The sequence below is a fragment of the Microcaecilia unicolor genome, chromosome 7 (assembly GCF_901765095.1).
Source record: "Microcaecilia unicolor chromosome 7, aMicUni1.1, whole genome shotgun sequence".
NCBI lineage: Eukaryota > Metazoa > Chordata > Amphibia > Gymnophiona > Siphonopidae > Microcaecilia > Microcaecilia unicolor.
Window position 1 is genome coordinate 233,819,719 of NC_044037.1, and position 23,707 is coordinate 233,843,425.

Genomic DNA, 23,707 nt, shown 5'->3' on the forward strand with positions numbered 1-23,707 from the left:
AAACATTTTTTTGTTTCTTCGGTTTTCCTTGATTCTTCGTGCTTTTCTTTTACAAATGAAATGTGCTTGCTTTGATCCTTATGTGAATGTATTACTTACTGCTATTTAAAAAGACCTTAAAAGTTCATTTTAGCAGTATAAGTTAGATGTAGAACATTTAGCAAGATGGATAAAAGAGAAAAAGGAAGCAAGCAACGAAGAAAAGGAGAGACATTGAAGAAGTTGTTAGTTTCAGGCAACACCATTTTCTGATTAGACACACTGTTCATTAACAGTACAGCACACTATCATTTTTTCATATCACTAAGGTAGTTAATGCTTTTTCACACTGGGCATGCTGATTTACCAGTGGTAAATGCTGCTTCCTGGTGGAAGCTACTTCTCATCTCGGTTTCAGAAGTGTCTGAGACGGTGTATCCAAGACTTTTAAAGACCCTTTCACTTTCTTGCCAGGTCTTTTGAAAATTTCTTAATAGTTCTTCTGGAGAATCTGTTGCTGAAATATCCAGGCTGTGTCCTGATATGACATCCTCATAGGTAGGTGGAGCATGGGTAAAGTCAAATCCTGGCTGACGTGTTTCAGTAGGGTGAGGTACAGAGCTGGCTGCCGTTGAACCAACTGTTTTGCGTTCAAATTTGCTCATACCAGAAAAATGTTCATTGATGGATTGTGTTTCCGCACACACTACTGGTTTAAAAATGTGTTCCTGGCCACCATTCTGCTGATAAACAAATAGCTGTTTATAACACGCCTCTTCACTTGGGTCTCTCAACTGCTTCCTGGGAAAACTTCTTTTCTCTTTCAGGTTTTTAGATTCATGAAATGAGAGTCCAGATTCTTCTTGGCTATTTTCCTGATTTGTTGTTTTAATTTTTTCACCCTTTTCAAGTACTGCTTTGACTGATTTCATTTTAATATCTTGGGCACCTTCCACTTTGCCCTTCCTTTTGTCTATTTCGTTGACACTTTGATTTCCCAGTCTTTCGGCTATTGTTATTGGTTCCTTTCTTGTATAAACTACTTTATTGGTTGCTTCAAACTGATGCAGAAGCCCTGGCAGATCAACGTTAGGGGCCTCTGTTCTTTCTAGGATGGAATTGTCTTTAATGCTGTCAGTATCTGGGCTTACTTGTCCTGGAATGTTTCTAGGCTTTTATGCAAACATTTTTTTGTTTCTTCGGTTTTCCTTGATTCTTCATGCTTTTCTTTTACATCCTTTACTGTACCAGCAGTAGTAGTTACTTCACTGATGGGCACACTGGTTGCAGATGTCATCTCTGTTGTAGCATGTGTTTCAATTTTTAGCTGTCGTCGTAGAGTTGCAGGGGAACGGACTATTTCAGACTTTTTTTCTACAACATGAACTGGAGTTACAGCTCGTGGCTGTGTTGCTCCATGTGCTAATTTTGCTGTGGTATCTTTTAGTTTGGCAAGTTGTTCTGAACGACTTCTTGGTGGAGAGGGAGATGACCTCTTTATTCTGGACGTTGGTGTTGTCGATCTGGGAGGTGGAGGAGGTACAGGTGTATTTTCTTTATGACTAGCGGGCGAGGGAGTCAGAACATCTCTGTGTGGAGATTCTGTGCGTCTTGCAGTGGATTCAATTGTTATATAGGTAGGTGATGGGGATCGCATTTTTAATAATGGTGAACAAGACTTGTAATCCATATGTCTAGTTTCAGAGGAGAGTTGTTTAATTTCATGATGGACTCTTCTTTCTTCTGCTACCTCAGTTTTCTTCTGTGTATCTTTTCTGCTAGAGGCAGTACTGATGTTTGATATTTTCTGTGGCACTCTGCCACGTCCAGTAGATTCATTTTTAGGTTTTACAGTGGTTGTGGATATAGCAGTGTGAATGGCAGCATCACAGGAAGCATGCATTTCCGCTGCTTGATCTTTGATAAATGATATTTCTTTTTCGATTTTTTCTAAATTGCATTCTGCTATAACCTTAGCTAGCTCCATTTTTCTTTCTTGGCTTATTAACCATATTGGGATAATATTTAAAAATGATTGAAATATTTCTGTATCTGCTTTAGGTGGATACTTTTCAAAGTGCTTTACTCTAGATAAAACCTGTTGCAGTTCTTCACGTTTCCTGAAACATTCTATTACATCCAATGAATGTTTTCGCTCACTCTGTAGTGATTCTGTTGGTGATGAACAGAGTTGTTCATTCTCTGCTATTTCTTTTGTATCTGTAGTAGTTTCAAGAAGAACTTGTTCTTCCTTTACACTTTTGTCTTGTATGCTCTCTTTTTCTTGCCAGGTTTTATGTTGCTTGATGGGCATCTTTTTATATTGAATTTTAGGATCAGGCATATTCTGCTGCTTGTGTTTATGAATGTGAGTCTGTGATTCTTGATGGATGTCAGTATGTTGCTTTACTACTTGCTCCACTGATTTGTCTTCAGGATGCCCCTGTTTTCTCTCTACTGTTTTCTTTTGTACTTTTTGACCAACTACTCTCTGTCTTTGTGGATGGCTGCCTTCCTGGATGACAGAATGTTTCTCTTGCACTGTGTGCACTGCCCCAGTTTCTGTCTCCTTAAATATTGTTTGCTTTGTGTGATGAGAATCTTTCTGTCTTGTTTCTTGCCTGCTTTCTGCATGCTTTACAGGTGACTTTTCTGCTAGTTCTGTTCCATTGAATTGTACATGATGATATTGCTCGGAAACATTTTGTTTTTCAGAAATTGTAGCACTTGCATCTTTCTGTGTCTTCATATCTTTCTGTTTAACTCTCTGAATTGTACTTTTCTGTTGTTGTTTGGACATTTCAGAATCTTTTTTTGAGTCCTGAATGTTCTGATCTACACTTTGCAGCTTGATAGTTTTAACTTTGAACTTAGGGGAGAAAGTTTTATTTTTGGACATGCGCAACTGTTCCACAGTCTTTTCTTGTTCTTCCTGATATGTTTGCTCCATTTCAGTAAAAACGTTTTGTGATTCAAGATCCTTTGAATCCTGCAGTATTTCTTGATTGATATCTTTAACTGTAGATGACTTTAGAATGTTTTGAAGCTGATCTGTTGCTGATGAGACAACTAATGATGCAGGCTGTTGCTTATTGCTATCCGGTGCCATCGTTTGCAAAGTGACCTGAATTTTGGAATCTTCAGTTGCTGTTTTTTGTACTGCGGTTGAGACCACAGTAGATTCTTCTTGTTTTGATGTTGACATCACTGATTCGCAGCTTTCTGATTCAACTTTAATTTGACTTGTCTGGGTCTCAGAGGTTGTTTTGTCATTTGCTTGATAAATAGTTGTCTCCTTCGTTTTTTCAGACTCATCCCTCTTTTGTCTGTATTTTTCTTCTGCAATCATTAAAGGAGTTTTGAATTTTCTGACATAGGGTTTAGGTTTTGATTGTGGTGTCTCTGTTGGAAGAGATGGTGATCTCACAAGTGGTAAAATCACTTTTTTCTTAGCTGGCGGGGTTTCCTGAAGAGGCTTAGGCAAGGATCTAGCCACTTCCTCACTGGATGATTTTGCTTGCCTTTCTAATTTTATATGAGCTGTATCCTGTCTTTGTTCAGAACGTGTGATATTCAACTGTTTGGTTGAAATTTCACTTTCATGCATTACTTCGGAAATTTTATTGTTCACATGTGACTGGAAAACAGTTTCTGTCGATGTTAAAGGCGCTTTGGTGTGTTCTTTCTTTAGCTCTTTAGGAGGTATGAATTTAGGAACTTTCTTTAAAGGTAGAATTGGACTTTGTTTGACAGATAGCTTTTTGTCACTGCTCTGCGTTTGTACAGAACATGACTGTGATTGTTGGTGTTCTGAATGGTGTGCTTTCTTTTCCTTTGCTTGTGCAGTTTGAGGAAGAGGAGGGGAAGGAGGTGGTGGTGGAGGAGTTGGGGTATGAGCCAGAAGCTCACTATCAAATTTATCATCCACTGGTGGTGGTGGAGGAGGAAAATGATCAAGTTCAGTCTTTGCCTTGGATTTAGTAAGTGGTGAAAAAGGAAAATTCTCTTTATCAGAAGTCAGTATTCGAGAAGGTGGTGGAGGCAGTGGAAGCTCAGTTGCAGATGTTGATATGAAAGATGGAGGTGGTAGAGGAGGAGGAGGGGGAAAATATATTTCTGGTTTGCTTTTCTCTTTATCAGTCTTTGCTGGATTAACAAATGTTTTTGTTTGTATTTGCAAATCTCTGTTGGCACCTTCTGCTTTTCGCTTTTCCACAATTTCCACTTTAGATTTTATATTTTGTTGATAAACATTCTTTTGCCTCGTTTCAATTTCTGTATGAGTACTATGTGCTTCTCGAATATTCTTTGCTTTCTGGTTGCTTTTCATATTGTGCTTTGCAGTCAAAGAAGCTGAAGTTTTCCCTGGTTGAATGTTCATTTCATTTCTTTCAAGATCCTCTTTGGAATGGTGTACTTGTTTTGTTTCTTGCTTTGTCATCTGTTTGTGCATATGATTGATTACTTGGTTGGTTTCACCATCTATCATATTGATAGGCTGTTGGTTGGTTCCAGTTTTGGGAATATAAACATCTGTAGACATTTTTGCTTTTCCTGTATGTTTTGCTTCCTGATGACTGTTTACATCAGTAGACAATTTGTATTTCTGACCATCATTCTTTGCAAGAAGAGCATGTTTCTTTTCTGTTATTTGCTCTGCAGAGTGTGTAGTCTTTAATGTGCTTCCCTTCTTCAGTGATTTGCAAGTCTCCAGCTTCTCAGTTTGTGCAGTTTTCTTGGCTGTACCATAAACAGCTGATTGATCACTAAGATAACTTGATTCACTTTTAATTAGGGTCGTATCTGCTCCTTCATGAACATTTCCAGTAACTTTATGCTGGATTTTATTTAAACCCTTTGTTCTTTTTTGTTTAACATTAGTAGCATCGATGTGTTGGTCATGCCCTGAAAAGAATTTTGTAGTACTTTGTACATCTACTTTTCCATTGCATGTTTCTTCACTGCTTTCAAGAAGAGTTGTAATATTATTCTGTGTATCTCCCCTGGTGCTATCTTGACATTGGACTGCTTGCTGAGATGGTTCAACTAGTGTCTGCATTCTGCTTTTTATATCTCCCTGGGTGTTTACTTGATACTGCATGGCTTGCTTTTCTGAAGAGGTTTCTAATAAGTTCTGTACTACAGTCTGAATGTCTCCCTTGAATATTCCCTCCTTGTCCACATCTGTGAAAGTATGCTGGGCTTCTTTGAGAGATTTTAATGTTGCCTCAAGGTTACCATGCACAATTCCTTCTTTGAAAACTTCGATCTTTGTGTTTGCTGCTTTCTCAAGGGATTCAATGGCTCCTTGAATATCACCTGGGATGACATCTGGCTTTTCTGTTTCTTTTTGTTGATGTTTTGAATCTTGTAAAGACTTTAATGTTACAGAAAGATCAGCTTTTATAATTTCTTCCTTTTCTAAAACTGTTTTCTGATTTGCAGCTTGATTTAGGGAATTGAGAGCTGCTTTCAAATTACCTTTCACAACCTCTTCTTTGTGTAGATTATATGATGTATTTTCTGGCTCTGTCATGAAAATTTTAACTGCACTGCCTACATCTCCAGGAATTATATCATTGTCATTAACTGTACGTTCAATCTCAAATTTCTGTTTCTTTAGAATTAGCTTTGTGCCTTCAACATCTCCACCAATTATTTCTTCTACTTCTTGTTTTTCAGACATGTGTGTTTCATCTGAGTCTTCCTGAAGAAGTTTCAAATAATCCAAAGCCCCAGATTCTATGCACATTGTATAAAATTGTACATTTCCCGTTTCAGATTCATCTATTTTAACTCTTTGTGATTTTTCATTGCCCATTGCAGAAGACTGAAGATTATGAATTGTCCTTTTTATGTCACCACCTACCACTTCATCACGCTGGATTTTATTGTTATCACTTTTGTTTAAAAGAGAATAGATTGTCATCTTAATATCACCTCTCTCATCTTCTTGAATTAATATTCCTTTTTTAACACTTCTGTTTTCACTAAATAGTTGTTTTATAGCTTGGTGTATATCACCCTTTATTATCTCTTCTTTTTCAACTTGAACATGAGTTGATCTGTTTAGTAACTGAGATTTTACTAAATTAATGTTACCCTTTTCTTCTTCATTTATTAAAACTGCCCTTTCAGTTGAATCTCTTTTGGACAGTAGATTCATCATTATGCTTTCCAGATCCACCTTAACAATTTCTTCCTTTTGTATTTCTGGTGATTCTTGATTCATCAGTTGATATTTTGCCATTCTGACATCTCCAATTTCATCTGCTTCAATAATGATGCCATGAGATCCCACTACCTTATGAGAGTAGAGTTCTTTTAAAGTTTCTTTAATACTTTTGCCTATAATCCTTTCCTTCTCTACCTTGCTTTCATTAAATTCATGGAAAGGTGTTGTTTCAAAAAGCCATGTTGTAGTCTTTACATCTGCTTGTGGTATTTCTTCCTTGATTACTGTTGTGGTACTTTCATCAGTTTCTTTAATGGAATCTAAAGACTGATTTTCAAAAAGCCACACTGCTTGTTGAACATCACCTTCTTGTATATCTTCCATTGTAACTGTCTTCACATTCTTGTACTCTGAGTCTTCTCCTCGAATTTCATCCATAGTGTGTGTTTCAAACAGCCAAGTACAAGTTTTCACATTACCCTGCTGAATTTCACTGACACTTACTGTCCTAACATATTGATTTCTATCAAGCCCATCAGATTCAAATAGCTGCCTACTGGCCTTCACATCACCTCCCTGAACACTTTCAATAGTATGAGTTACTACTTTCAAATCTTCTGAAATTGTATCCAGAGGCTGTGTTTCAAATCTCCATCGTACAGAGTTAACATCTCCCTTCTGAATATCTTCTTCGGTGACAGCCTTAATAATATATACTTTATCTGATTCATTTATAGAATCTATGGGTTTTGTTTCAAACAACCACCTAGTCCCACGTACATCTCCATGAATCACTTCTTCCTTCTTAACTGTTGTCACTTCATGGTAATAACCTTCTTTATCTTGAATAGCATAAAGTGGCTGTGTTTCAAACAGCATTGTATATTTTTGCACATCCCCTTTCATTATTTCTTCATTATTAACAGTTTTCATGGTAATGCTTTCTGAAGATTCATCCTTAATCTGATCCAAAGAAAATGTCTCAAAAATAAAGCATCCTTTTCTCACATTCCCACCCTGAATGTCTGTAACTGTTCGGGTCATTTCATTATCTTCTTGGTTTTCTTTTATTTCATCAATAGACTTGTTTTCAAAAAGCCATCGGCAAGTTAAAACATTTCCTTTTTGTATGTCTTCCTGTTGCATGGATCTTATCTTTTTAAGTACCTCCTCTGAACTAGAATTTATGGCATCTAAAGATTGATTCTCAAATATATATTTCATGGAAGAAACATCCCCTGACTGAATATCTAGCTCTACTATTCTTTTGATGTCCTTTCTTTCTTCTCCTTGTATATTTTCCAGCTTTTCGGTCTCAAAAAGAAAGCACGTCATTTGGACATCACTTCCCTGAATGTCTTTCTGATCCACAGTGTGTAGTTTTATTGTGTTCTCAGAATCATCACATATTGCATCAAGAGGCTGGGTTTCAAAGAGCCAAGTGCATCTTTTAACATCTCCCTTATGAATCTCTTCATTGTCTGTTTTTATCTCTTCTTTATCATAAAGTGTCTCCATTGGCTGTGTTTCAAACAGCCATTTGCACATCTTTACATCACCCTTCACATTCTCTGAGCTCTGTTCTGTTGTACTTTCTTCATCCTCTATATTACTGAAGTATTTGATAGCATCAAGAGGTTGAGTTTCAAATAACCATTTGGCTGTTTTTACATCACCAGACTGTATTTCTTCAGCAGATATTCCTTTGATAACCTGCAATCTCTGAATACTTTCATCAAATTGGTCAATGGGCCTTGTTTCAAACATCCATCTACATGTTCTTACATCGCCTCTCCAAACTTCTTCTTGTCGAACTGTTTTAACTTCATGATACCTTCCAAGACTATCTTGAATTGCATATAATGGAGTAGTTTCAAAAATGTTTTTATTTAACTTCACAAAACCACTAGTAACACCTTCTACCTGAATTTTATGTGAATCATCACATTTACTTAAATCTAATGTTTCAAACATGTGTTTGCAGCTGCTTACATCCCCCTTATCAATTTCTTCAAGTTCTACAGTTTTTATATATTCTTTTCTTTCTTCTCTAATCTGTTCAATAGGCTTAGTTTCAAAAATCCATCTTTGGTGTCTGACATCACCCTTCTCTTCTTCTGTCGTAACTATTCTCTGTAGTTTACCAACTTCTAGATTATCTTTTAAGGCATCTATTGGTACTGTTTCAAATAAGTGTCTGGTAGTGCTGACATCACCCCCTATTATTTCCTCAGTTGGCAAAGGCTTCATATTTGCATTATCTTTTAGAAGGTGAAATGGCTGTGTCTCAAAAACCCAACATTTCTGATAAACATCAGCTCCTAAAATTTCTTCTTTTTCAACAGTAGAGTTTTCTTCATTTTCTTTGATGGTATCCAAAGGTTGTGTTTCAAATAACCACTTTGTCTTTCCAACACCACCTTTTACATTTTCTTCCATAGAGATCCCACGAACTACTTTAACTTCTGTTGAATCTTGATTAATCATATCCAAGGGTTGTGTTTCAAACAGCCAGCGTGCTGTTCTGACATCTCCTTTTTCAATGTCCTCCCGACAAACAGTTTTAATTTCAAGCACTTGTCCTGAACTGTCCCTAATGACATACAGTGGCTCAGTTTCAAAGCGTTTCACAGTTCTTTTCACACCTCCTTTGATCTCTTTCAGTTCTGATCTGAGTTGTAGTAAATTAATTTCATCAGCAGAATACAGTTGCTTAAGCTTGTCAAAATGCTGAGTTTCGAACAAGTACTTCACATTTTTTACATCACCACCAGTGATCTCTTCAGTAAAAGTTTCATTTGAGGCCTGCTCTTTGTCTAGGTACATTTTGTTCATTGAATCTAATGGCTGAGTTTCAAACAGCCACGTTGCTGTTCGGACATCTCCCCTGGCTAATTCAGGAACTTTTCCTGTATTTTCAGAAGAGTCAGCCAACTGTCCACCAAGAACATCCATAGGTTGGGTTTCAAACATCCATGTAGCATATTTAACATCTCCACCTGCAATGATTTCTTTTTCTGCAATGCTTTTGATATTACTTTCAGCTGGAGATTCATCTTTGATTGAATCCAAAGGCTGATTTTCAAAGATCCATCTCATTGACTGTACCTCACCTTTCAAAATTTCATCCCATTCGAGATATTCTCTTTCTGGGCTCATACATTTATGTGGACTATGACCAGTATTTTCAAACACATATTTAGCTTGTTGTACATCCCTTGATAATGAATCAGTTATTTCAGCTTTACTAGTTACAATATTGGAAACCTCACTAAAGTAATCATTTTCTAAATTTTTTCTTACTTCAGGATGGATATGTTTGTATAAACGTTTTAATTCATACAAATTTCTTTGTTTTGAATACACATCTTTTGGGATGGCAGACCTTTCTGCAGAGTTAGATGTTTCTGGGGACTGGGAATATTCTGCCTTTCCTGGTGTAGCTTGTAATAAATCTGGTGGTGGAGGAGGAAATTCTTCCACGCTTCCAAAATTAGTGGCGTTGACATAATGTGAATTAGAAACAGCAGCTGCAGTGTCTGTTTTTCTTGTTGTGGTTGTTTCATGGATCTTCTCTGCCAAATCATTAGCAGTGGAAGTAATTACAGCAGGCCATTCATTTTCTTGACATTCATGTATGATCTTTAAAGGACAAAATTCATATTATTATAAATTTACAAGAAAAAAGTTTCTGAGACTATGGCATATATATTATTTATGAAAAATGGATGTGCTTTTCTGATACATCCTACTGCACACTAGGAACTTATTTTATTTAACTCCTAAAACATTTTAACATAGTGTTATATGCTGTATGGTAGGGCTTATAGCTTTTTTACTATGCTTCCTTTTGAAGGATGGCCCCTAGTGGTGGTACTGCGAGACTACCTCTAGGGATAATAATAATAATTTTGGATCCTGGCACAGTCCCAGGTGGGAGTGGAGGAGTCAACTCCTACCCAGTTCCACTGACCACCACTGGGTAGGTCCCAGGAGGAGTGGTGGATTTTGGGAGGAGGCTTTTGTTTGGGGGGACAGGGTTTTGGATAGAGGGGCATGGTTTCAATCTGGGGGTGGGCTTTGATACCTGGGAGGTGTCAATAAAGGGGCTTAGCTACTGGGGGATATTGCCAGGTATCTGGAGGGGGATCAGCTAGACGCACTGAGCAACTACTGTTCTCCAGCAGATTCTGTCATCTCCCAGATGATGCCGATGGTTTGCAGGTCTTTTTAAAATGTTGAATACCAGGTCTTAAGTGGTCTGAACCTGCCACCATGAGGAATTCAACATATTGCTGTTTTTGGAATGCGCTGTTGCAGCATACACAAAACATGACCACTGAGCTGCACCCTGCACTCTATCACTATCTCTTCCAACTTGTGTGAGCCACTCCATTGCAAGATTCCTTTGTTGGGAATATGATCATGATAGGTAATGCCTGATATTCTCTGCACAGACAATAAAACAGTAGATCATAAAAACTGAAGTTCAAAAATGTTCAGTTTATTCGCCACATAAAACAATAAATATGGTTTAAGCAGGCTTGCCTGCTTAGCTATGTGGGTGCTGGCACTGAATACCAGCCAGCACCTGCATAACTTCTGAGTACCAAACTGCAGCTGATCTTTCCTCCCTCTAACCACTCCTCCAACTCGCTCCTGTCCCTAGCGGCTCTGAATTAAAAATGTCTACTGCAATCTCTAGTAGTACTATTGCTAAAGGCTGACCCCTAGTGGTAGTATGGTGAGAGTACTGCTAGAGTTCATGGTGGACATATTTAATCTAGAGCCACGATGACCACTAGACCTGGCCAGTAGGCCTGAGGAGTGGAGGCCTGTTGGGACTTGGGGCATGGTAGAGGAGGCCTTTTGCAGGGTGAGGGGTTTTGGAGGAGGTTGGACATTTAGGTGGGCCTTCTCATGTTAGGTGGGCAGGAGAGGAATTTTGACTTTGTGGCAGGGTGGTGGTGGTGGGGGGGGGGGGGGGGGGAGGAAGAATGAGGAATCTTTTATGCAGGTCTTGGATGATATTCAGCCAGGACTCACATAATTCTTAACAGCCAGCACATGTTCAGTGAGACACAGATATTCAATGCCAGTGACTGGACATTACCTGGCACTGAATATTCAAAAATCAAAAAACAAAAAGATGTTTCTATAATGGGGTGCAAGATCAGTCAATGTATCAATAAACCAATTGCAGTGGACAAAATAGATCTCAGGCTGATTTTTTTGTAGGCTCAACTCATCAAAAGAGAGCACAATTCACACCATCATTGTTCAGAAGAAAAAATTACTGAAAAATAAAAGAATAATTCAAAATTCACATACTATTAACAAGGTACTTGCACGCAGGAAAACAGGAACATGCTGACTACCGCTGGCTGAATATTGACTGGTTAGTGTCTGGGGAATTATTTTTATTATTGTTCAAGTTTCACTGGCATAAACTGGAGTAGCCTAGTGGTCAGAGCACCAATCTTGCATAAACTGTGGTCAGTTTGACACTGCTGTATCGGTGAACCTTAGTTGTGGTGTTGATGACATTGAATAGATCGGGCACAATTTACCCCTGTCATTGGATACCATGCTTCCAAGGTAGGTGAATTGTTGAACTTCCTCAACAGTAGCTGGCCAACTACTATCTGTATGTATTTTTGAATGTCACTAATTTGCATGACCTTGGACGACTTGTTGCTAATCCTCAACCCAAGTTTTGCAACTTCCATTTACAAGCTGGTGGTCATGTCTTCTGCTAATAATGTGATGTCATCTGCAAAATCCAGGTCTGTAAGTCGAGACATACCTCAATCTGATCCATTCATTGCTCTCTTCATGATAAAGTCCATTATGAGGAGAAATAAAAATGGGGAGAGGATGTAGCCATGTCCAACTCCAGTCTCCATACTGAAGAAATCAGTGAATCTGTCATCAGTCTTTATGCACTAACTCGAGTCTAGGTATATATTCCAGAAGATGTTGATGTAGCACTCAGGGATGCCATACTTTCTCACAACGTTCTATAGTGACTGTCTGTGGACACTATCAAAAGCTTTCTTAACCCATTAGTGCCCAATGTTCCCATATGGGCATTTATTATGGGAACATTGGGCACTAATGGGTTAAAATCAATAAAATTGATTTGGAGCAGTTTCTGAAAATTAATTATCTCTCTGATGATGTTGCAAAGTGTGAATATCTGTTCGCTGCATGATCATCTACAGGGGAAGCCTGCTTGCTTTTACCGCATGGGGGGGGGGGGGGATTAGAAAATGTTGAGGGGGGGTGTGTGCCTCAGGATGAGATGGACAAAGAAGGAAAACTGTTGGGAGGGGGGCTGCACCACTTTAGCTGCTTTTCTTTATTTCCATGTGGGTCTGCACTGCATTACATGCAGTGACAGATAGCATGAGTGCTCCTATACTATATGCTACTCTATGTAATGTGGTACCCATGTGGTACCTTTGCAGTAAATGCAAGGCAGATGCTGGGCACGCCCCCTGCAAGCCAACACATAAGTGCTAAAATATACCGCACTTTAGTAAAAGGGCTCCTTCAGTTTCATCTTAAGATACATATATTGTCATATAATATTTTTAAAAACTTTTTTATTGGAACTGCTGTGCATAATTTACAAAAAATAGAATACTGTATTCCTTTACTTTTGCCTCCTTCAAATTGCTTTAAAAGTAGGATATATTATTTAGAAAAGGAAATCATAGGAAAGTATAGAGTTTATAGGATTTATATTAAAGAAAAGAGGGCATACAGCAAGCAAAGGGAAAGTACAACGAAGGTATGACTTAAATTTGAATGTTTAATTGAAGAGGATAGAATTTCATGTTAAACGAGATGACAGAAACTCATGGTGAAGGAGTTCAGATTTCTTTTTATTAGATCCTACTCACTGTATGGACTGCTGTTTCTCTACTATATATTATAATATAACATACACAAAAACTATTTAATTTTCCTGTTGGGTAAGCTGTATTGGATGTGTCTTTTCAGCATCACAGTAGAAGGTAATTCTAAGAATATATAAATGTACATGTAGAGAGTAACAGGTCACCTGGTAAGTGAGACCAAGTAAACACTTATTTTGGGTATATTATACAACAGCAAAGGAGAGACTAGCAGGCTCATTTTCAAAAGAGAAGAACGCCCATCTTTCGACACAAATCGGAAGATGTGCAACCTTCTCACAGGGTCGCCCAAATCGGTATAATCGAAAGCCGATTTTGGACGCCCCCAACTGCTTTCCATCGCAGGGATGGCCAAAGTTCATGGGGGCGTGTCGGAGGTATAGCAAAGGCGGGACTTGGGCGTGCCTAACATATGGATGTCCTTGACCCATAATGGAAAAAAAAGGGTGTCCCTGACAAGCTCTTGGACGACTTTAACTGGTCCTATTTTTCTTACGACTAAGGCACAAAAAGGTGCCCAAACTGACCAGGTGATCACCAGAGAGAATCGGGGATGACCTCCTATTACTCCCCCAGTGGTCACTAACCCCCTCCCACCCTCAAAAAAATCTTTCAAAATATTTTGTGCCAGCCTCTATGCCACCCTCAAATGTCATACTCAGGTCCATCACAGCAGTGTGCAGGTCCTTGGAGCAGTTTTAGTGGGTGCAGTGCACTTCAGGCAGGTGGACCCAGGCCCATCCCCTCCTACCTGTTACACGTGGTGGTAAATGTGAGCCCTCTAAACCCACCACAAACCCACTGTACCCACATCTAGGTTCCCCCCTTCACACATAAGGGCTATGGTAGTGGTGTACAGTGGTGGGTAGTGGGTTTGGGGGGAGGTTTGGTGGGCTCAGCACACATTGTAAAGGAGCTATGTACCTGGGAACAATTTATGAAGTCCACTGCAGTGCCCCCTAGGGTGCCCGGTTGGTGTCCTGGCATGTGAGGGGAACCAGTGCACTATGAATGCTGGCTCCTCACACGACCAAAGGGCTTGCATTTGGTCATTTCTGAGATGGGCGTCCTTGGTTTCCTTTATTGCCGAAAATCAGAAACAACCAAATCTAGGGACAACCATCTCTAAGGACGACCTAAATTTCAGGATTTGGCCGTCCCTGACCGTATTATCGAAATGAAAGATGGACGTCCATCTTGTTTCGATAATACGGGTTTCCCCGCCCCTCCATCGGGACGTTTTGTGAGGACGTCCTCAGCAAAACTTGGGCGTCCCTTTTGATTATGTCTTTATAAAATAGCAGCACAAATCCTATAGAAATTGTCAATAAAATGAACCCGTGTACATTTACACCTGCTCAGGAGCAGGTGTAAATATTTGCATGTCATGTAGGCACATAAATGTGCATATTTTATAAATGCACCTAAATTTTGATTCCATCTGCACTCTACTCCAAATCCACCCTGAACATTGCTGCACCTGAGTTGCACAAAAGTTCACCCATTCTTATCATCATGCATACTTCTATGTAAGGGTAATTTTGCAAGAGGTATTCACACAGAAAAAAAGCCTTTAGAAAATGACCCCCTAAAGTGGTAATTTTAGAAGGGACTTATGCATGTACAATGGCCTTCTATATGCAAAATCAGGCGCTTACAAAATTGTCCAAAAGAGAAACATGCGCTATCAATAAACAGAAGCTACTTTTGTGCAGTATATATGTAGATATTTGTGGAAGTGGAGGGTAGGCAGAGGTGGGGTGAGATCTCACTCATACCTGTATTTTATAACATGAATGCATATTTGCTGATTCTTACCAGCACACACGCTCATATTTACATCAGGGTTCAAGCAGGTTTAAATGTGTGACAGAGCATTTGTGTACTACTGGGGATGAATCTAGGATCTTATTTTATAAAGGCATGTACATACGTGTGTTCTCTTTATAGAATACATTTTTCACATTTTTCCTCAGTACTCTGCTATAAAATTTGTCCCAATTTTCATGTCATTTACTCAGATACATGGCAACTTACTAAAAAAATAGGGTAGAAGTACTCAAGGGAACGAACAATGTATAGAGGGTAATATTCACTTGGTGAGGTCAACCTTTCTTTAGACGCTGGTTGCCACAGGTTGAATTAGATCTGGATATTCACTGCTGGCCCCTATTCATGTACAAGTACTGAAAATCTAAGTACTCAGTGGTCTGACGGGAATTGCCTGGGTATCACTAGTACTCAGTGGTGTTACCTAGTTAGCTACCTAGATGAGGGGTCCTTTTACAAAGGTGTACTAGTGTTTTAGTACACCCTAAAAATAGACATGCACTAAACTTTAGACACACCCATATATTTCTATGGGCGTCTATAGCATTTAGCATACACTAATGATTAGCACGCACTAAAACCACTAGCGTGCCTTTGTAAAAGGACCCCTGAGTTAGGGCAGTCTTTTGGTGTCTTAAATTAATGGGATAGTTATCCTGGTTCCATTGCTGAATTTTGGCAGTGTCATTGTAACTCCCAGTTCTGTTCTGCCCTGACTCTGCCCCTAGAGCACCATGGCACCAACTGGATAATCCTGCAGTGGTTAGACAGGATATTTGATGGCACTATCTGGTTGTGTGCTGCTGAATATCCTCTGGAAAGCCAGGGAGCCTCTTCTAGTCAGTTAATAGTGCTGAATATCAACCCCATACTTTTTATTTATGGCAAAGGAAGCTGGGCTCAGGGTGGGGTTAGGTCAGGAGAGTAATAAATGGAGTTCTGCATTTTTAATACCACGCTTGCCATTTTTTCAAGAAAAGTACCTACCGAAAAAGCAAAAGCAAATCCGTGCAGCTACCTTTTTCTGGGCCTGCAGGTAAAAGTACAAAAGATTTTGCACCTGTCTGTGGAATTTTTAAAATGTCCCCCTTAGTGAACATGTCTGCTAGCTGAAGCAGAACACATGGAGGACAACTCGACCCCTGATACTAACCAGTCCCATATTTCAGTAGAGGACTTTGCACAAGCTTTTCTGATAAGATTTCTAATTTTTGGAAAGGGTTGAAATCTTTTATCCCTCCACCATTTCTTTCACACCCAACACAGGATCCCTCTCAGAATAGATCTCTTACACTTCTTCATCCTATTTCAATTTACCCTCATTATCTAACCTGACCAAGGTGGTTTCATAAAGATCTCTTACCTGCCCACCTTTTACAACCTTTTCTCCAGCTTCTCTTCTTTCCACTTTTCAACTTATCCAGGTAGCTTCTATTTGCTATTCGGTTAATAGGGTCCTAAGTCTGCTATCTGAACAATACTGTCCTAAGTTACCCAGATGAGCTATCCAGATAGCAGACTGAATATTGCCACTGTTCAAATAAGTTCCGGTGCCGATCACTTTATCTAGATACTCAGTGCTGGCCATTATCCAGATAGTGGTGCAGAAAAACCAGATATTTTTTAATTGCCACAGCCAGCATTTAAAAATATACTGACTACAGCAGCTGAATATTGCCTCACATGATTTTAATACCTTAGTACAATTGCTTTGTAAATGATAGGAAATCAATTGTCAAGCAAGATATTTAAATATAAAAAAGGAGTAATTACCTTTATTTGTTTCCCAGGTGAAAATGTCTCCCCATCAGAGTGAAGAACCCTCTCTCGTGCTGTCCTTTCAAATTGTTCTTTTAAAAATTGTGTTGAAATATGTGGCGTTTTTCCATCTATGATTAAATCACCTATTATAATAACAAAGCATGTTTTGTGTTATTTTAGGTTTTAAAAAATAGATATAAAATAAATGCAATGCCATTTCTGCATTTTTCATATACAGTGCTCATTTTCAAAAGAGAAAAAGATCTGAAAAACGTCATAAAGCTGCGTCTAAGTTGTGATCTTTGAAACTCTGATTTCAGATGTTTTTCATTGCAGTTCATCAAAATTTAAAAGGGGGGGGGGGGTATTAGGGGCATGTTTGGGGCGGGACATGGACATTCCCACAGGTTAGACATTTTTCTGCATAATGGAGCAAAACCAAAACGTCTGGGGCAAAAATTGAGACATTTTTCTCTAGACCAGTTCTAAGCATGACTAAGTTACAAAAAGGTGCCCTAAATGACCAGATGGCCACTGGAAAGATTAAGGCATCCCCACCCCCCTTAATCATCCAGTGGTCACTGACCCCTTCCCACCCCCCCAAAGATGTTACAGTGAAAGTACATACCAGGCTCTGTGAAATCAGATATGATGGCCATTCCTATTAGAGCAGCAAGCTGGTCCCAGGAATAGGTTAGTGATGAATGCAGTGGACTGTAGAGAAGGGGATCCAGAGTCATATCCCACTCTAACTGGTACATTTGTGGTGGAAGTGTGAGCCCTCCTAAAACCACTAAATACCTGCTGTACCTACATATAGGTGATACCTGCAGGCTTGGGAGCTATTGTAATGGTGCACAGAGAGGTACAGTTCTGTTTTTTTTTCTGATCCTGAAGGGCTCACAATACAATGTAATGGGGTTATGGTGAAAGTTGTACCTAGGACCTTTTATGTGAAGAGCATTGCAGTACCCCCTAGGGTGCCCCACTTCTCTGCTGGTATGTCTGTTTGGCCAGTCTACTAAAAATGCTGGCCCCCCAGAAATCCCAATGTCTTGTTTTTGTGCATTTTTCCCTAGGACATATTTTTCCCAAAATGGTACCTAAAGAAAGACACACTGAGCACAAAAACATCTGGAAAATGGTGATTTTTGAAAAAATAGGTCTATTTCTGGTTTGAAAATTCTCTATTTGTCACTCGATTTCTGGATGTTTTTTTAAAAATAACAAGTCCCAAATAGGACTTACACATCATATCAAACATGCCCCTCCACATATACTATCACAAGCATTATATAAGTACAGAAGTACTTAAGTACATAAGTATTGTTATGCTGAGGTAGGCCAAAGGTCCACCAAGCCCAGTGTCCTCTTTCTGGGAGTAGCCAATCCAGGTCACCAGTACCTGGTATGATCATCAAAATTAGCACAATTTCATGCTCCCCAGTGATAAGCAATAGCGTAAACCCCCTGGTGGTAGAGCAAGGTATTACAATGATGGTACCAAATATGTCACAGTGTTTCCCCAAAATGACTCAACACCAACCAGGGAGTTTAACAATAAAAAGAAAATATTTTTTTATTATTTGAATTATATTTAAATGTTAATGAAATTTTACCAACTTGCAAATTTAACATATGTATTTCAATTACAGGTTTGCAACACAAATCAGTTTAGAAACATTGGGAGCATTTTCAGATAAGTATAAATATTAGGTACATAAATCATTTAAGCACATTCAATTTTACAAAACACTAGATTATTTAAACTTTCTTTTCTCCTGCCTTTCAGATTTCCAGAGACCTTCAAGGATCTCAACATATAAGTTTTCCTCTACTCTTTTTTTCCTCTTTTAGTTATCTCTCACTTATTGTTCAGGTTTCCTTTACTATTTTCTCTTATGTGCACTTTTTTAAAATAGTTTCAGTCACTTAGCTGCTTTCTTTGTTTTCTCTCTCTGGCTCTCTTGAACGGTGGGTGCCTTTTCTTTCAGGTGATGATCTCCAGCATCAACTTTCTTCCAGTCTTTTCCAAGTAACATGTTCTCACCAATAGAGCTCTCTCCCAACTGCCAACCTGAGCTGTTTGTCACTCTCCTGAAAGTTCCATCAGCATGCGGAACACTCAGTGCATGCACACAGACTACTCAGTTTCACTGCACTGCTCACTGTCTCCACACCAGATCTAGAAGGAGCCAGGTAATCTTTTCAAATTTAACCCATAGGGTTACAATAGCTTTCCCTAAGTCTACTTTAATAGCAGTTAATAGATTTTTTCCTCCCACCTTTTCTAATCTCAGCCATGCTAACTGCTTTTACCACATGCTCCGGCAACAAACTCCAGAGCATAATTATGCACTGAATGGAAAACTCTTTTCTACTCAGTGCATAATTTTTCTATTTCATGTAAGTGTACTGCTTTGTAACTTCGTGGCATGTCCCTTAGTTTTCGCATCATTTGAAAAGGTAAACAGTAGATTCGCACATACCTATTCCACTCCACTCAGGATTTTATAGATTTATATCATGCCTCTCTTCAGATGTCTTTTATCCAAGTTGAATAATTCTGACCTATAGACATCTATAGCTTTTCATCTTAGGGGATTCATTCCATCCTATTTATCATTTTGGTTGCCATTTCCTGTACCTTTTCCAATTTGCAAAATCTTTTTTTGGTGCAACAAGAACTGCACACAATACTGAAAGAAGGTGAATGAGACTAAATTGGTGCATCCCAGCTGTACCACTGACAGGTGCAGTAGTCCCAGGGACCAGTCCACTGTTCCCTCTAAGCTGTGCATGTGTCCTCCAACTACATTGCTACCAGTAGGGGGTGGTGCTTCAATATTGTGTTTTCAATCTCTAGGGACAGGCAGGTTCCCTGGAGTCCTGCAGGACTTGCCTGTTCCTCACTATTGAAAAAGTGATAGTGAAACAGCACCCCCCACTGGCAGGACTGTAGATGGAGGACTCCTGCTCAGCATAGAGGGAACAGTGGACCAGTTTCCCAAATGACAGGGGAATCATGAGACTTTTCATAAGTTTTTCTTGAATTTGGACTCTCTTAGGGAAGAAAGTTTCCTTGTTTGGTATTTCACCCTAGGAGATATATTCTGAGAAGGTGTTTTGGGCTAATGGTTTTGAGTCCTGGGCACTGAGTCACTGACAATATTTTAAGTATTGACCCATGAACTATGCTGAGATGGGCAGAGTTTTCTGAACTCTAAACAGAGGTGTATAAAGTTGCCTAGTTTGGGACCAAGAGGAGATGATGTAGAAAGGAGCTCTACTCAAGTCCCAGATGAATAGGAGAAGAGAAGATAGCAGGTTATCTAAGAGGAACCACCTCTTGTCTAAGGACTGGAACTGAGGATTTTTTGAACGTTGACTAATTTCTACCTTTTTTTTGGGCTTTCTCTTACTGTTTTGTTTATCTAATTTCCTGTGCATACTTATTTTGGGGATCATGAATAAAGGTGTTTTATCTAAAGATACACCTGGAAATCAAGTGGTTCTGCACCAGATTTTGAGTGGCTTATTTTCTTGTGTATCTCATGTGAGACTTTGACCTTCCTCCTCTGATTCATCTACTCTGAGTGGCTATTTTTATTGCTTTACCTCCACAGTTTTTCTATATAGTACCTCAGCCTTTTATTGAGAGGTATGGCTATATACCTTTCTCCACTACTATTGTTCCTCCACAAACCTAAATTCCTGTAAAATAATTTTACACAGATTATTATTATTATTAGATTCTTTTATATACTGCCTTTCTGTGGTACAATCAAAGTGGTTTACATATTATATTCAGATACTTTCTCTGTCCCTAGTAGGCTTACAATCTATTTTTGTTTGTGTCTGGGGCAATAGTAGGTTAACTGACTTGTCCAGGGTCCCAAGAAGTTCCAATGGGACACTTGGAATCCTCTTCATAATGTACTATGGCCCAGTTCCCCATCACATTTCTTGACTTCTCATTCATTAGGTTTTTGTATTAGGTCCCCCCCTCAAATTCACTCAACTTGATATACTTTTAAACAATTTTTCAAGCAATATTGTGGAAGGGCTGTGTGGTAAGGTTTCTTACTTTGCAGATGATACCAAAATCTGCATTAGGATATAAACCTTTGATGGTGTGGATAAATAAAGAGATCTAGCAAAGCTTAAAGAATAGTCTCGAATTTGGCAGCTCTGATTTAATGCTAGAAAATGCATAGTTACGCATTTGTGCTACAACTTCCCCCAAAATAAACAAAAACAACAACAAGGAAGAAGTATAGTTTAGGAAATTAAATACTTCTGTGCATAAAGGAAAAGTGAGACTTGAGGTGATAATATTGGATGATTTTAAGGTGGCCAGATAGGTTGAAAAGGTGACAGCAAAAGGCAGATGGAGCCTTAGGAGCATAGAGCAGGAATAGGCAGCAGGAAAAAGGAGGTGATAATGCCTCTGTATAAGTCTCAGAGTACTGTGCACAATTCTGGAGATATAAACAGGATGGAGTCGATCCAGAAGGCAGCTATTAGTCAGTGGTCTTTGTCATAATACAGATGGGGACAGACTTAAAGAACTCAATATGTATACTTTGGAAGAAAAGCAGGCGAGAGGAAATATTATAGAGAAATTTAAATACCCCCATGGCATAAATGCACAGGATACAAGTGTCCTTCAACTCAAAGAAAGCTCTGAAATGAAGGCAAAAGGGGACAGACTCAGGAGTAATCTTAGGAAAAAGTTATTTATGGAAAGGGTGGTGGATGGTTGGATCAGCCTCCCAGTGGAGGTGGTGGAGATGAAGACTGTATCTGAATTCAAAGAAGCACTGGACAAACACATAGGATCTCAAAGAGTAAGGAAGGGATAGTAGATGGTGTGGATGGGCAGACTGGATAGATCATATATCTAATCTAACACTTATAGACCACTTTCTCCCCTATTGGGTCCAGAGCATTAAATTGAAATAAATAAGAAATTAACATTTAGCCAAAAACGTTTGAAACACATGAGTCTTAAGGCATTTCTGAAAAGCGTAATAAGATGATTGTGTATCTATAAAGGAGATTATTCCAATGAGTCACTGCCTTCAGGCACAAGTTTAGGAGACCAAAAGGAACAGAAACAGGATCCATGAGTAAAGAAGCTGAATACTATCAGCATTATAGTAACAGTTGCTCCATTAAAAATATGAATTAATGTTCACACACAGTAAGTATTTTTCTGTCCTTGGAGAACACTTCCTGAGTTTGTACATGAGTCAATGGTGGGTTAAGTGACTTGCCCAAGATCACAAGGAGCTGCAATGGATCTGAACTAGATTCCCCTACAGTCTCAGCTTACTGCTCTAACTATCAGGTTACTCTTCTGCTCTATGGCTGTACACCAAGGTAGTTAAAGGACTAATAAACAGATTAAAATGCCTGGGAACCAGCACTAAGCCATGTGGGATGCTACAAGTCAGAGGATGTTGTCTAGAGGAAGAAGACTCAGTGATGACCTTGAAGGACCTGGTTCAAGTGTACAGCGCTGCGTACATCTAGTAGCGCTATAGAAATGATAAGTAGTAGTAGTACATCTTTCTGCTATCTATTATCATCACAAGCCTGAGTTCCCATTCATTTCTCTTTGATTGTTCATCTCTTGCCAAAATTAATCTTGTAGGTGACTTTAATTTTTGCATTGATGACCCTACAGTCTCTTTGCTGCCAATACTTACTCTATTCTTGGCTCATACTGCTAGTTTCTGCTAATTCATCAATTCTATTGATCTCATAATTAGAACTTCACCTACCTCTACTCTGTATCTTCTGGCAGCTAATGCTTTCTATTTGGTGAAAACACAGGCCAGGTCTTTTTCAGGATTAGTTTTAATGCAGTGAAATTCATTCCCAGTAGAAATACAAGCTATTACAGAATATATATTATTCCATCATAAGTTAAAAACTTGGCTTTCTGTTAGTTTTGCCAGTTCGGGACTATACATGGAATATAGACTATGGTCCCGTATTTTGTAGGATTGGGGAATTGAGTGGTGGTGGAAGTGTATGAGATTATTTATTTTTTATTTTGTATTTAGGTTTAATTGACTTAGAATTGCTTTAAGCATTGTACTTTTTACATTATGTTTATTTATGTGAGAATCTGCTTGTTGTTTCCTGCTCTGTGCAAGCCAGTAGTTGAAATCTGAGCTGTAAGTCTTTAAATTTTAAAACATATATATATATATATATATATATATATATATATATATATATATATATATATATATATATATATATATATATATATATAATGTAGGACCTTATCTTCCCATTTCTCTCTTCAGCAAACCTATGGATTATAACTCAAAGAGTTTCTTTTAATAAGCTGCAGTAAGCGCTAGCACAGGCTTATCGCACCTTAAAATGACTTACTGCAGAACACACCCAAGCATCATGCGGTAATTTTGTGATCTGTGCTTGCAAATTGCAGGCTAAGTTTTTTAAAATGTTGTCTCAGAAGGGGCATGTCTAGGGGCAGAGAGTGAGCATTTCTGTGCTAATCAGTTAGCGCAGCTATATTACCACATGATAGAGGTCTATAAAATAATGAGTGGAATGGAACGAGTAGACATGAATCGATTATGCTTTCCAAAAATACTAGGACTAGGGGGCATGCAATGAAGCTACAAAGTAGTAAATTTAAAATTAACTGTAGAAAATATTTATTCACTCAATGTGTAATTAAACTCTGGAATTCATTGCCAGAGAATTTGGTAAAAGCAGTTAGCTTAGCGGGGTTTAAAAAAGGTTTAGATATCTTCCTAAAAGAAAAGTCCATAAGCAATTATTAAAGCGGACTTGGGGATAATCCACTGCTTATTTCTAGGATAAGCAGCATAAAATATACTGTTTTGGGATCTTGTCAGGTATTTGTAACCTGGATTGGCCACTGTTGGAAGCAGGATGCTGGGCTTGATGGACCTTCGGTCTGTCCCAGTATGGCAATACTTATGTACTTAACTGATTAGCACAGGATTAGTACATGAGCCCTTAACGCCTA

At 38.7% G+C, this 23,707-nt stretch overlaps 1 protein-coding gene across 1 annotated transcript in view; it reads right to left on the reverse strand.

Annotated features, from left to right (window-relative positions):
- Positions 1-23,707, reverse strand: part of XIRP2 (xin actin binding repeat containing 2) — a 287,016-nt gene that overhangs the window by 5,675 nt on the left and 257,634 nt on the right. Inside the window, 3 exon segments of the mRNA XM_030210038.1 lie at positions 347-1,153; positions 1,156-9,796; positions 16,681-16,811. Coding sequence (XP_030065898.1) covers positions 347-1,153; positions 1,156-9,796; positions 16,681-16,811 — 9,579 coding nt within the window.